The sequence below is a fragment of the Pecten maximus genome, chromosome 18, assembly GCF_902652985.1.
Source record: "Pecten maximus chromosome 18, xPecMax1.1, whole genome shotgun sequence".
In the NCBI taxonomy this organism is placed as follows: domain Eukaryota; kingdom Metazoa; phylum Mollusca; class Bivalvia; order Pectinida; family Pectinidae; genus Pecten; species Pecten maximus.
This window is the reverse complement of record NC_047032.1, coordinates 16,610,663-16,626,405: the sequence shown is the minus strand read 5'-3', so window position 1 is coordinate 16,626,405 and position 15,743 is coordinate 16,610,663. Positions and strand designations below refer to the sequence as shown.

At 38.3% G+C, this 15,743-nt stretch overlaps 1 protein-coding gene across 3 annotated transcripts in view; it reads right to left on the bottom strand.

Moving 5' to 3' along the window:
• LOC117317148 (putative homeodomain transcription factor 2) overlaps window positions 1–11,384 on the bottom strand; it is a 40,201-nt gene extending 28,817 nt beyond the window's left edge. For 2 of the 3 annotated variants that reach the window (XM_033871944.1, XM_033871946.1), the window contains exons 1-6: window positions 11,177–11,384; window positions 7,444–7,787; window positions 7,221–7,277; window positions 6,839–6,908; window positions 5,779–5,875; window positions 4,778–4,892 (exon numbers count right to left, since the gene is read on the bottom strand). In XM_033871944.1, the coding sequence (XP_033727835.1) occupies window positions 4,778–4,892; window positions 5,779–5,875; window positions 6,839–6,908; window positions 7,221–7,277; window positions 7,444–7,485 (381 nt within the window). In that variant the 5' untranslated portion in view covers window positions 7,486–7,787; window positions 11,177–11,384. The remainder of the gene's footprint in view (window positions 1–4,777; window positions 4,893–5,778; window positions 5,876–6,838; window positions 6,909–7,220; window positions 7,278–7,443; window positions 7,788–11,176) is intronic. The other variant, XM_033871945.1, reaches the window with a different exon arrangement.
• Between the last annotated feature and the right edge of the window lie 4,359 nt (window positions 11,385–15,743).

Below are 15,743 nucleotides of genomic sequence, written 5' to 3'. Positions count from 1 at the left end.
TGGCCCCTCGGGGGTCAGAGTCACCATTTATGCAAAATCTGTTCCCCTTCCCCAAAGGATGTTTTTGACCAAATAGGGTTCAAATCCATTCCTAGCTTTATGACAAGTAGCGATTTAAAGGAATTACCTCTATTTCCCCTATTGGGCCCCGCCCCTTTGGCCCCTTTAGGATCAGAGCCACCATTTAAGCAAAATCTGTTCCCCTTCCCCCAAGGATGTTTCTGACTAAATTGGGTTTAAATCCATTCATAACTTTATGACTAGTAGCGATTTAAAGGAATTACCTCTATTTCCTCTAATGGGCCCCGCCCCTTTGGGTCAGAGACACCATTTATGCAAAATCTGTTCCACTTCCCCTAGGGATGTTTCTGACTAAATTGGGTTCAAATCCATTCATAACTTTATGACAAGTAGCGATTTAAAGGAATTACCTCTATTTCCCCTTATGGGCCCCGCCCCTTTGGCCCCTTTGGGGTCAGAGTCACCATTTATGCAAAATCTGTTCCCCTTCCCCCAAGGATCTTTCTGACTAAATTGGGTTCAAATCCATTCATAACTTTATGGCTAGTAGCGATTTAAAGGAATTACCTCTATTTCCCCTATTGGGCCCCGCCCCTTTGGCCCCTTTAGGATCAGAGCCACCATTTATGCAAAATCTGTTTCCCTTCCCCCAAGGATGTTTCTGACCAAATTGGGTTCAAATCCATTCATAACTTTATGACTAGTAGCGATTCAAAGGAATTACCTCTATTTCCCCTATTGGGCCCCGCCCCTTTGGCCCCTCGGGGGTCAGAGCCACCATTTATGCAAAATCTGTTCCCCTTCCCCCAAGGACGTCTCTGACCAAATTGGGTTCAAATCCATCCATAACTTTATGACTAGTAGCGATTTAAAGGAATTACCTCTATTTCCCCTATTGGGCCCCGCCCCTTTGGCCCCTCGGAGGTCAGAGTCACCATTTATGCAAAATCTGTTCCCCTTCCCCAAAGGATGTTTTTAACCAAATTGGGTTCAAATCCATTCCTAACTTTATGACAAGTAGTGATTTAAAGGAATTACCTCTATTTCCCCTATTGGGCCCCGCCCCTTTGGCCCCTTCAGGATCAGAGCCACCATTTATGCAAAATCTGTTCCCCTTCCCCCAAGGATGTTTCTGACTAAATTGGGTTTAAATCCATTCATAACTTTATGACTAGTAGCGATTTAAAGGAATTACCTCTATTTCCCCTATTGGGCCCCGCCCCTTTGGCCCCTTTGGGTCAGAGACACCATTTATGCAAAATCTGTTCCACTTCCCCCAAGGATGTATCTGACTGAATTGAGTTCAAATCCATTCATAACTTTATGACAAGTAGCGATTTAAAGGAATTACCTCTATTTCCCCTTATGGGCCCCGCCCATTTGGCCCCTTTAGGGTCAGAGTCACCATTTATGCAAAATCTGTTCCCCTTCCCCCAAGGATGTTTTTGACCAAATTGGGTTCAAATCCATTCATAACTTTATGACTAGTAGCGATTTAAAGGAATTACCTCTATTTCCCCTATTTGGCCCCGCCCATTTGGCCCCTCGGGGGTCAGAGTCACCATTTATGCAAAATCTGTTCCCCTTCTGCCAAGGATGTTTTTGACGAAATTGGGTTCAAATCCATTCATAACTTTATGACTAGTAGCAATTTAAAGGAATTACCTCTATTTCCCCTATTGGGCCCCGCCCCTTTGGCCCCTCGGGGGTCAGAGTCACCATTTATGCAAAATCTGTTCCCCTTCCCCAAAGGATGTTTTTGACCAAATAGGGTTCAAATCCATTCCTAGCTTTATGACAAGTAGCGATTTAAAGGAATTACCTCTATTTCCCCTATTGGGCCCCGCCCCTTTGGCCCCTTTAGGATCAGAGCCACCATTTAAGCAAAATCTGTTCCCCTTCCCCCAAGGATGTTTCTGACTAAATTGGGTTTAAATCCATTCATAACTTTATGACTAGTAGCGATTTAAAGGAATTACCTCTATTTCCTCTAATGGGCCCCGCCCCTTTGGGTCAGAGACACCATTTATGCAAAATCTGTTCCACTTCCCCTAGGGATGTTTCTGACTAAATTGGGTTCAAATCCATTCATAACTTTATGACAAGTAGCGATTTAAAGGAATTACCTCTATTTCCCCTTATGGGCCCCGCCCCTTTGGCCCCTTTGGGGTCAGAGTCACCATTTATGCAAAATCTGTTCCCCTTCCCCCAAGGATCTTTCTGACTAAATTGGGTTCAAATCCATTCATAACTTTATGGCTAGTAGCGATTTAAAGGAATTACCTCTATTTCCCCTATTGGGCCCCGCCCCTTTGCCCCTCGGGGGTCAGAGGCACCATTTATGCAAAATCTGTTCCCCTTCCTCCAAGGATGTTTCTGACCAAATTGGGTTTAAATCCATTCATAACTTCATGACTAGTAGCGATTTAAAGGAATTACCTCTATTTCCCCTATTGGACCACGCCCCTTTGGCCCCTCGTGGGTCAGAGGCACCATTTATGCAAAATCTGTTCCCCTTCCCCCAAAAATGTTTCTGATCAAATTGGGTTCAAATCCATTCATAACTTTATGACTAGTAGCGATTTAAAGGAATTACCTCTATTTCCCCTATTGGGCCCCGCCCCTTTGGCCCCTCGGGGGTCAGAGTCACCATTTATGCAAAATCTGTTCCCCTTCTGCCAAGGATGTTTTTGACCAAATTGGGTTCAAATCCATTCATAACTTTATGACTAGTAGCGATTTAAAGGAATTACCTCTATTTCCCCTATTGGGCCCCGCCCCTTTGGCCCCGCAGGGGTCAGAGTCACCATTTATGCAAAATCTGTCCCCCTTCTGCCAAGGATGTTTCTGGCCAAATTTGGTCAAAATCCAATAAGAACTTTTAGACTAGTAGCGATTTGAAGCAAATGTTGACGGACGACGGACGGAGGACGGACGCTGCGCCATGACATAAGCTCACCGGACCTTCGGTCCAGGTGAGCTAATAACACATTATCTACATCCCGTTGTATCAATAACACATTATCTATATCCTGTTGTGTCAATAACACATTATCTATATCACATTGTGTCAATAACACATTATCTATATCCCACTGTGTCAATAACACATTATCTATATCCCATTGTGTCAATAACACATTATCTATATCCCATTGTATCAATAACACATTATCTATATCCCATTGTGTCAATAACACATTATCTATATCCCATTGTGTCAATAACACATTATCTATATCCCATTGTGTCAATAACACATTATCTATATCCCATTGTGTCAATAACACATTATCTATATCCCATTGTGTCAATAACACATTATCTATATCCCATTGTGTCAATAACACATTATCTATATCCCATTGTGTCAATAACACATTATCTATATCCCATTGTATCAATAACACATTATCTATATCCTGTTGTGTCAATAGCACATTGTCCCAAATTATTCTGACATTTCATCAATCTTTAATTTTTGCATTGGTCTGATTTTGAATAACATCAATATAAATGTTAGAATAATTCGGACTAGTCAAATTACATGTTTTTAAAATCAAATTTTGAGTCTGATCTGTCTGCTCTGGTAGTTTAACCACAAATGTAACTAAACCCCTGTAAATATTTACATCAACACATGGTGGTCATCCTATTCTGATAACAAAATGTAATTAAATATTCATTTTCTTTGCATTTAAGCATTCCAAAAGAAAAACAAACTGAGATCCTAAAAGTGGACAGACATTTTTATTTATTGATTTATTCTTCTATTTTTTTTTGATCTTTTTTCTTCTTTTCTCATGATTTATTTCTTTATTTCCTGATTTATTCAAAATATTCTATTGGTTTTTCAATATTTTTTTCCCTCACTTTAATTTTTCATTTTGCTTCTCCCAATATTTATTCTTAATCTATTTATTAATTTATTCAATATTTTCTATTTGTTTTCTTTAGCACTTATTTAATTTCTTCTTTTAATTTTATCTTTCATTTAATATTCATTTTTGTCCCCACTTACATCTGTCATCATGCCAGTAGTCCAGATAAGAAGCATACAAGCGTATTCTACGCCTTAGAATTAGAAAAAATAGAAAAAATGGAGACATATATACAAAACTCCCATGAATGTAGCATTACGCCCACGACTTTGATGTGGGACGTATACGCTCCAATTAATATAGCGTAGTAATGTGTTCATGTACTACTTATAAATGATGCTCGGGACATCATTTACCAACAGACAATGCCCCAATGTACGCTTCAATTATTGTTCCAAGCACTGTTTGTCGCTATAGTCTGACCGCAAGTGCTTCTAAGCGCTTTATTGACTCAGATCACTAATGACATGAGCCACGCTGTGTGAAAGTTTAATCGCCAAGTGTAAGCTGAAAGTATTTTTTTTTAAACTAAATCATCTGTCAATGAAAGCCAGATTATCCTCAAAGGTATTACTGACTAAATTATTTCAACAATTTGTAACAGTAAAAAACATGTCAAAATTCATTCAACAATGGCAATGCAAGTGTGAAGCCATTCATTTCCGTGGAATGTTTGAGAGACAGTGACAAACAGTTTATTTAAAGTATGCTTACAATGACCTCAAATGTATCTGGATTATACTTCCCATCCTTCGTCAGAGGGAGTACATCAATCTCTGAACTAAAGAGTTATCTGGGGCACTGTGCTATCTCTAACATCTATTAATATTTAGTTATTAAATACTATTTCATTTACTTTCATTTTTCCTACTTACATCTTTCATTATGCTGCCTCCAACATTCCTGAAGAAGATGATGAGGCTGATCGTTTGCATTATAAACAGCACCATGAGAAACACAAACATTTTCAGTGGCATCTGCTGCAGCCACCTGGAGGAGAGGAAACAAGAGTTAAGTTTCTTTACATCATAAAATCAGATGTATCCAAGCGTAATCCCCTAGCATCATAAAATCTGATGTACTCAAAAGTTAAGTCCAAGTCCCCTCACATCATTAAATCCAATGTGTCTAAGAGTTAAGCCCCCTTGCATCATAAAAATCGATGTTCCTAGAGTTAAGTCCCCTTGCATCATTTAATCCAATGCATCCCAGAGTTAAGTCCCCTTGCATCATTTAATCCAATGTATCCAAGAGTTAAGCCCCCTTGCATCATAAAATTCAATGTGTCCAAGAGTTAAGTCCCCTTACATAATTGAATTCAGTTCATTTAATCTGTGTTACCATTTTTGGCCTAATAAGAGTACTTTCTACTCATAAAAACAAACAAGAGGCCCATGGGCCTTAAAAGTCACCAGAGTTTTGAAATATTTCAGTTAATTTAATTAAACATTTTTGGCCCCCCGCCCATCAGCCCCTAGGGGTCAGTCAGTGCCAACAAGTGCAATTCATCAAGCTGCCATCCAATGCTGATATTCTACCATAACTGGGGAGCTGAGAAGAATATTTTTGAAAGTAATCAATTTGATTATTTGGCCCCACCACTCAGGCCCCTAGGGGGTTGGGACCATGTAATTCATAATTTTGGTTGACCTTTGGCCATGAAAGCTTCCTGCCAAATTTCATTGAATTTGGTCCATTGGTTTTGAAGAAGAAGTCGAAAATGTAAATTCTTTACGGATGGACGACGAACAAAAGTCAGTTAAAATAGACTTCATCTCTGGTGACCTAAAAAGATGTGTGCTTAATAAAACCAGCTATTTCCCTGCTAAAATAAAACACACAATCCTTGCCTACTATGGCAAAAACTGAAACTGACCATTTGTAGTACAGAGGAAAGAAGACAACTTTCACAATAGCCTTGAGAGTTATATTTGTCCATGACACCTGTGGTTTGGCTCTGGAAAAGGTTGAACCTGAAACAGAAAATCAAATCAATGGTATATTTTTGATCAGAATACTAGAACTGTATAACAAGTTATCCAAGAGGTATCTTGGCATCCACAATTGAATTATCTTTATTAGGTCTATGAAATTCTGATCTTTCTTCTGCTTTATCTTTTGGTCTTATAATCATTTGAAAGCAAGCGGAACCTACATGGGCAATTAGAGAAGATATTTTTTTGAGAAATTACATGTATAACTAAGATCAGTAAATTCCAATATTGCCCGACATTAATTTTGCTTCTCTGATCAGCCTCAAAATGAAATGGACAAAGGACAGAGTGGAATCTACATGATTTTTTATCAGGTTTGAGAAAAAAATCTTTCCAGAGCTTCTCAAGAAAGAGCAATATCTTAAATTGTCAAAATCCAAGATGGCTGTCTGTTGAACATTTTGTTTTACCGATCAGACTTGATCAGAAATGAGTGGACACAACTAGGGAAACCTATATAAGAAGTTTGAGAATGATCTCTCCTGTAATTCTCAAGAAATTGAGGCAGTAACTTTTAGGATTGTTTGTAGACAGATGGACCATGGACTACAGACAACATATGACGTACCACAGATGATTTGAATAGCCCATCATCTGATGGTTGGCTAAAAATGTCTTTTTCAAATATGTATTATATATTGTTCACTTGACGACATTTATAAGAAAATTTATATCCTCTGTACCTTATACCAGTTTACTTCGAGATTTTCTTAGAAAATTTCTATCTTCTTTACTAGTTCACTTAAAGATTTTTTAAGAAAATGTTGATCTTCTCTACCTTATACCAGTTCACTTCACAACATTTCCAAGAAAATTTCCATACTCACTACCTTATACCAGTTCACTTCAAGATTTTCTACGAAAATTTCTTTCCTCTCTACCTCCTACCAATCAGACAAAGAGCATTGAACACCAGATTAGACATCTGAAATACATTCTTACCTCGAACAAGATCAACGTCAATGAGCTCTGTTTTCTGACGGACACTTCTCCGCGGGGCAAGTTGTATACTCTGAAAGACAGAATAAAATATAGAAATCACTTTTAATTTATTAATTTCATTAACTCTATACTCATAGATGAAAGTGTTCACTTTGAGTTCCTACTGACAATAGTCCTGTGTATGATTATGAAACCAGGGCCATGATTGGATGGCGCAGTGGTAAAGAGTAATAAGGTATCCCCTCATAGACACACCCATCTGTCTGAGCATGGCCTTCCAAACTGGCTGACAAGAGTGCTAGATAGTCAGTTGACAGAACTTGTTCGGCAATTGTTGTAAACAAAAATTATGTAAAAAAAAATCATTTTTCAAAATACATACCCTTAGGATTTTTTGTTCAGATGACTGTTCCCAGATGTGTTTGTCATATGACCCAATCTGAAATTGGCAGAATGGCAGGGAGTCAGATATACAAACAAATAATTAGTCAGCACAGAGTTTTAACAAATTGTAATGTTGAATTCATAACAGATCCACAAAATGTTCACACTACGTGAAATAGAAAATGATTGGCTATATTTCATTTGTTATAAATGACTGTTACCTTTTTTTGGTACCATGCCACCGAGTCATGCACTCTATCCATTCCTTTCACAACTGCTCAGTGGTAATCTTCTCTTGCCAACTGATCAGTGGTTATCTTCCCTGATCAGTGGTTATCTGCCCTTGCCAACTGATCAGTGGTTATCTCCCCTGATCAGTGGTTATCTGCCCTTGCCAGCTGATTGATGGTAATCTCCTTTGTCCAGTGGTTATCTGGCTTGTCAGATGATCAAGATGAACTTTTTCTGATAGAAATTTGTTCTATTTTTTCCCATTTACAGCATCAATTTTAATTAAAGCAGTCTTCCCACCAAAGATCTGGTTTCCCAATGGTCTGAAATCCTGCTAAAACATAAAACATCAAATTCTACATTATTTCATAAATTGTTCTTTCTTACAAAATTTCCATTCTTCAGTGAGATATGATACTTTTTTGTTCATGAGGAAATCATACAGTTTTCCTCTGTATTCAGTACTACATTGTAAGGACAACATCTTTCCTTAATTTGGTTTCTAAACACTAAAAATCTTTTGCAGAAATTTCAGTTGAACAAGCACAACTAGGGACCAATGGTAGCCTACATATGGAATTTGAGATAGATCTATTAACTGCTCAAATTTTCAGTTATCAATACTGGTCTGACTAGGTCAACATGGCAGGGCACCATGGTCTGACTAGGTCAACATGACAGGGCACCGTGGTCTGACTAGGTCAACATGACAGGGTAGTGAGGGCACCATGGTCTGACTAGGTCAACATGACAGGGTAGTGAGGGCACCATGGTCTGACTAGGTCAACATAGCAGGGCACCGTGGTCTGACTGGATCAACATGACAGGGCACTGTGGTCTGAGTAGGTCAACATAGCAGGGCACAGTGGTCTGACTAAGTCAACATGACAGGGCACTGTGGTCTGACTAAGTCAACATGACAGGGTAGTGAGGGCACTGTGGTCTGACTAAGTCAACATAGCAGGGCACCGTGGTCTGACTGGATCAACATGACAGGGCACTGTGGTCTGAGTAGGTCAACATAGCAGGGCACCGTGGTCTGACTAAGTCAACATGACAGGGCACTGTGGTCTGACTAAGTCAACATGACAGGGCACTGTGGTCTGACTAAGTCAACATGACAGGGCACTGTGGTCTGACTAAGTCAACATGACAGGGCACTGTGGTCTGACTAAGTCAACATGACAGGGTAGTGAGGGCACTGTGGTCTGACTAAGTCAACATAGCAGGGCACCGTGGTCTGACTGGATCAACATGACAGGGCACTGTGGTCTGAGTAGGTCAACATAGCAGGGCACCGTGGTCTGACTAAGTCAACATGACAGGGCACTGTGGTCTGACTAAGTCAACATGACAGGGCACTGTGGTCTGACTAAGTCAACATGACAGGGCACTGTGGTCTGACTAAGTCAACATGACAGGGTAGTGAGGGCACCATGGTCTGACTAGGTCAACATAGCAGGGCACCGTGGTCTGACTAGGTCAACATAGCAGGGCACTGTGGTCTGAGTAGGTCAACATAGCAGGGCACCGTGGTCTGACTAAGTCAACATGACAGGGCACCGTGGTCTGACTAAGTCAACATGACAGGGCACTGTGGTCTGAGTAGGTCAACATAGCAGGGCACCATGGTCTGACTAAGTCAACGTGACAGGGCACTGTGGTCTGACTAAGTCAACATGACAGGGTAGTGAGGGCACCATGGTCTGACTAGGTCAACATAGCAGGGCACCGTGGTCTGACTAGGTCAACATAGCAGGGCACTGTGGTCTGACTAGGTCAACATAGCAGGGCACTGTGGTCTGAGTAGGTCAACATAGCAGGGCACCATGGTCTGACTAAGTCAACGTGACAGGGCACTGTGGTCTGACTAAGTCAACATGACAGGGTAGTGAGGGCACTGTGGTCTGACTAGGTCAACATGACAGGGCACTGTGGTCTGACTAAGTCAACATGACAGGGCGCAGTGGTCTGACTAGGTCAACATGACAGGGCACCATGTGGTCTGACTAAGTCAACATGACAGGGCGCTGTGGTGGACTAAGTCAACATGACAGGGCACCATATATGCATGGTCGGACTAAGTCAATATGACAGGGCGCAGTGGTCTGACTATGACAACATGACAAAGCACTTTTGTCTGACTATGTCAACATGACATGGCACTGGTCTGACTAGGTCAACATGGCAGGGCAGTGAGGGCACTGTGGTCTGACTAGGTCAACATTACAGGGTAGTGAGGGCACTGTGGTCTGACTAGGTCAACATGACAGGGTAGTGAGGGCACTGTGGTCAGTCAAGGTCAACACAAAGATAATTAACACACAGGGTTTATGACCAAAAAAAAATTGTTCATTATATTCTTGTATGAAATATCACATATAGATCTTAAAATAAGACCCTCCTCTTATGTAATAGTTTCATTTACATGTTTCAGGAGGGCTTAAGCTTTATTTTTGAACCATTTTTAGCTTACTATTTTAAAATTCAATGATTATGCAAGAAAGTAGGGGACTTATGTTTGATTTGCAGATAAATTTGCATAGGTTATAGGCCTGGTGCTGACAGGATATCTAAAAGTTAGACAAAATCTTAGATATCTTATGGTGGCAGCAGCATATGATTAATTGATTTATATTTACATTCCTAATGTGGTTTGCTGATATGAACACACCAAGTGAAAACAACAAACATATGACCATGAATACACTATGAAAACCGTATGAAAACATTGTCTCTCGTGCAAATCACCTGATTAAGCGGGTCATATTAATACACCATCGACAGTAAGACAGGAAGAGTAGCTTCCCTTGGATCGATAACGTTGGTACGAGATAAGTGTTAAAAATATTGAATGATTGTATTTAATATTATTTTTACTTTAATACTTCTTTCTTTTTGTTTTATACAAAATTAAACAAAAAAGACCGGAAAATGCGGAACGACATTAAAACAACGGCATGGTGCATAGGCGGGATCTCCCGGCTGTTCTAATAATTTGCCGTTTCGTCGTATACATGACAAATTTTTCTTTTTAATAAAATTTCTCGTTTTCTAGATATAAATTTTTTAAATCAAGGTTATGTAAATATATGAATTGAATAGATTTTTTTAATTTTCATTGCGGCTATGAATACCAGTGGCTAGCTACTGGTATTCATAGCCACAATGAAAATTAAAAAAATCTATTCAATCCATATATAATACAAGTTCAAGTAATTTTGTTTAACGTCGATATAGGCATATAACATGATAACACAAGCTTGTTAGGTCAGATTTTACAATCGACACTGGGTAAGGAGGAGAAGGAGATGCAACAGACAGGAGAGAGTTAGCTGCAAATTTATATACGTGTTCCAGATCAATAAATATGTAATTTCAGCTACCTGGTTGTCTAGCTTCCTCATCAACAGGTTGAAGACTTTACGAAATTTAGAATTCATTTGATTTCACAATTGCTTTGTATATTATGGTTGAATGCATCCATTTGCTCAATAAAAATATTTCTGAAAATAGTATAATCTTTGTACTTGCTGGCGATTATTAATTATAAAATTACTCTTCTCGTCAACGTTAAACATAAGTTATCTTTAAACTATTTTCACATGGTTGGGAAAAGCTGAAAATTCGACTAGTTCAACCAGTTTAAGAAACACAGAGGTTTAGGAAAGTGAAATTTTCGACCATTTTATGTAACCATATATATACACAGCTGATACAAACCGAAGTGTCAACTGTACGTTGGCTGTGGAAATGACCTTTGTGGAATACTACCGCGTGCGTGTTCCTCCTGTTGTTAATCAAAGTCAATCAAGAGCATTGTCGACCATCCATTATTGTTACTTATTAATTGGTAAAATCTATGTCACACTAGCGACAGAAAAACCTTGATTCATAGCGATTCCTTTCTTCTTTCCCACTCAGCTGTCAATTTTCATAATATCGATTTCTCTACCTCCTAACATAGAAGAGTTACAAAATGCAGACGGTGCCGAGAGACTAGGGGCCTGTTCGTTTTTTTTTCAGTGTGGACAAACCGATTCGTCAGTTTTTAAATGTAATATTTCAAACATATATCTTGACGGAACTGCAAATGTTAATACAGACCTTGGAAGTCTTTGTCCAGGCTCGTCTGAAAACAATATAAAATCACCAGGTCCGTCTTTATTTCACGAACAACACTGGTCCAAGTGGTCTCACCGTTTGGACCGCAAAAACGAAAACAGCCAAGGCCTACCTAATGATTGTTACGTTTCAGATGTTTGTGTTTTATCACCGTGGTTCTTTATAGTGTTATAAGAAATCTTATAAGGACCACGGCGATACGATTAACAATTTGAATATGCCCTCACACATGGTATATATATAGTTACATTATTTGAAGGTTCGACGTTCAGCAAAGATTTTCAAAACACAAAAACCATGTAGGCCTAGAAATTCTAAGTGCACATTTTCCTTTTTGTTCAAGAGCTGACTTCTGTGATATCAGAGACCCTGGTGATATGTAGTACTCTATATACATATAATGTAAATTATAATTTTAGGATACGAAGTCGTTTTGAATTCCATATATAGATTCTAGACTCTGTTTTATCAATACATCGGTCAAACATAAAATATATCATTCCAAGCAAATATATAGAATCTATATAATTAATCTTAAGTCTGAGGTAAAAGGTAAAAGGAGACGGGAGACGAGAAATGCAACTATATACTACCAGACCGGGACTCGAACCTTGGGCCTTCGAAACCCGAACAATATACGGACCACGGACCGTGTATTTCCTGACATAAGAATTCGATTTTTTATGTCAGAATGAAAGCTTAAATCTATATATATATTAATATACAGTGGAACTTCGTTAACTCGAAGTCGACGGGACCACGAAAAAACTTCGAGTTATCCGAGTGTTCGAATTAAGCGAGTTATCGTTTTTGGTGAAAAGTTTGGTCAATATTTGTCAACATTATATAATCATTATAACTTCGCTCTGTCGCTGATCAGTTTAGTGTGAAGACTGGTCAATACATGTAAATATATATGTAATGTTTCGTTATGTCACTTGTAATTTGGTGTAATTTTGCCGATATACAGTCACGATAAAGTTTCTTTCACTTAGTCACTTCAATAACGATCTGATGTGCAAGTCATGTTTGCAAAAGGTAAACGATAAAACGGAATTCGACAAAATAACAAGTTATTAATGTCAAAACAAATAACCGTTTAAGTTTAACACAGATTGCATACAAAACGTAACAGAACCATTACCTTTTATTGGACATATATAAAATACTGTTTGATCGGCCTACTTACTTTTTATTGATAACCACGCCATTTCCATGTGTATTAGCACCGGAAGTTGGGCTGCGCATGTGCGTATAAAATGTTACTGTAACTGAGTTGGCGTTTTATCCGATTTAATAGACAGCACTGACCGTTACAGTTGTACTCTGCACACCTCGGCAGTAATTACGCTATTGTTTCAGCAGTTTAAAGATTTAATAGGCGCCGGTGACTGTGTCATTTCTACACCTGTAAAAACATCAGCCGGGTAGATCTACCGGTGTGTCAGAGATTAGTTCCGCTTGAGCGAACGGGTAGATGAGTTGTTGACTATCGTGTGTACTGATATCGGCGACCGCCTTGGGGAAATTACCTGATGTAAGTAAAGCAGTACTTTTTTATCACCAAGACTTGTTGTTATAAGATTCAACCGACAATTTCTTTTATGAATTTATGAAACACTTATAATAGCATGTAGGTTAGTAGTGCCGATATGTTCAGTATTACAAACGGAATTTAGCTCTTAAAAAATGTCGGCGTTTGCCACCGATCGACGAAAATTATACTTCGAGTTATTCGAACATTTCAAGTAGGATTTTTTTTGTTGGGACCAAATTTTTACTTCGTATTATCCGAGTTTTTCGAGTTATCCGAATTCGAATTTTCCGATTTTTTTTTACTAAGATAAAGAGAGAATTCGGCCGGGACCGGCGAGGTACTTCGAGTTAAGCGGGGTATTCGAGTTATCCGAGTTCGAGTTAACGAAGTTCTACTGTATATCTGTATAGCTATTCATTACTTTTTGATATCAGAAACTAATTTTTGATATCAAGAATACATTTCTATGGATCATACACTACTGTATATGTATGCTTGACGTCTTTATGCAAATTCATTCAGGATTTTTATGGGTTTTTTTTTATGTAAATAATGATTTCCCGATATAAAGAAATCAAGGTTATTTTCTGATATAACAAAAATGAATTCTTAATATCAAACATTCAATTTTTTATCAGCATAGGTGGTAACGAGGCTGCGCTTGATTTATGTTTATACAGGAAATAAATTCTTGATATCAAAAAATCATTTTAAAAAAGAGAGATATTTTTCATGTACAAAAATGAATAAAAAGATGCATAATGTATTTATTAACAAAAAAAAAAACCCGAAACAACTTATATATAGGCCTACCAACTTATATTAATTAATTACCTTGTTGGCCCGGATGGAATTTTAAAGCGTTCGAAAACGGAGTTTTCAAGCCCGTTTGGAAGGTCGAACCCCGGCCTCCTAGATAAAAGGGAAGTGTGATACCACTGCGCCCCTGACCACCCTAATACTGAGGAAATGTAAGACACTACCATGCTATGGTGTTTACACTCGTTATAAATGCAGTTTGGTAATAATGTGTCCAAAAACAATTTAAGATACGATCATTGGCGATTTTTGCCAGTGAAGTATAGAAATTTATCAAACTAATAAAACATATATTTTCACTGCAGCGATGACCAGTGAAAATATAAGATTTTGCATTGAAAATGTAACTTTTGCAGAGAAAATATAAGTTTTTCTTTTTGACCAATCAGAGCGAACCTTTGTATTCACCTCATTGAAACGTGCCGATTTTCCAATCGGAGCGAAGATTTTCTGAAATATTTAGACTAGTTTTTGACGAAATACTCACTTGACGTTAGCTTTTTATGCACAGATCCTCGATAACAGCAGAAAGAACTTATATATTGCGTTGATCAGTCCTTTCAAAATAGCGCCGTCGATTTGACGTGGAGTAACGTCACAAAGAGATGACGTCAAGAACATATGTTTCACTCGTATGACAGAATATTTCGATATTTTTCACTCGTTAAAATATCGATATTCTCAAGAGTTCTGTCATACTCGTGAAACAGACGTAATATTAAACGGGAAACCATTCAATATCCTCTATATATTGTAATTTATCACACAAAACCTGCCTGTTATCGGATGAATTCGTCCGTGTAATGTTTTCCCTGTGACGTTTTTCATCGACTGTGCCAGTCAGAATTTTCATTGTGACGTGATACTATAGACAATGACGTCATGAATTGTGAATGGCACAGCAAAATGGCGTTCTCCATTTTCCGTTTTAAAACCTGTCAAAATATAAGTTTTCATAGTTGTGTAATACAATCTTATATTTGTTTCATTTCGTATGGTGAGATGGTATGAAACTCGCCTCTAAATTTTTGCTCACCAAGGCTCGCAATATAAAAACTTCAAAATTAAGACTTGTGTTATAAAATCCCATAAAGATAAAAACTCGTTTACGATCCTAATTATATCGTTATTGGGGAAATGCTGGCCAAGCTTATGAAGATCAAGAAGTTCAACTGGGCAAATGAAAAAAAGGAACAAAATAATGTTAAATTACAGGGGGGGGGGGGGGGGGGGGGGGTTATAAATGGGGGGGGGGGGGGGTATATAAATGCAGGTTTTTTAGAATGACAATATATCAATATGCATGTTGATCACTCTCCGTTTTTCATGTAATAATCATGTTATTATTTTCACTTATAGACCGATAGGTTCACGGAATAAAATGAACTGATATAAAATACATCCATATTACACGTGGTTATTTTACATTACTATGAGCCCACTATGTCCTCCAATAAGGTTCCTCCTTATAGCTATCTTCTGTTACTGTATGAATTCATACATGGATGTGCCTCGATCATAAGAGACTTTGTAACTTCCAATAAACGTATAAACGCCTCAAAAGTTTACTAAATATCGTATCTTCTACTGCATTAAACATAACAAACTCAATTCTTTTTGACAAGATATATGTACGGCAATGAAAAACCCCGAGGACTAAAAATCGAAGTCCAGCCAACAAATTTAATTGAATAGCCCCAAGTCTTATATACTAATAAAATATCTACCTATATCATATACATTGCCATAAGCAAAATTTTAATGGGCTTTTCGAGTGCAGCTTAATTTTAGGTTACGTGTATGCTCTGG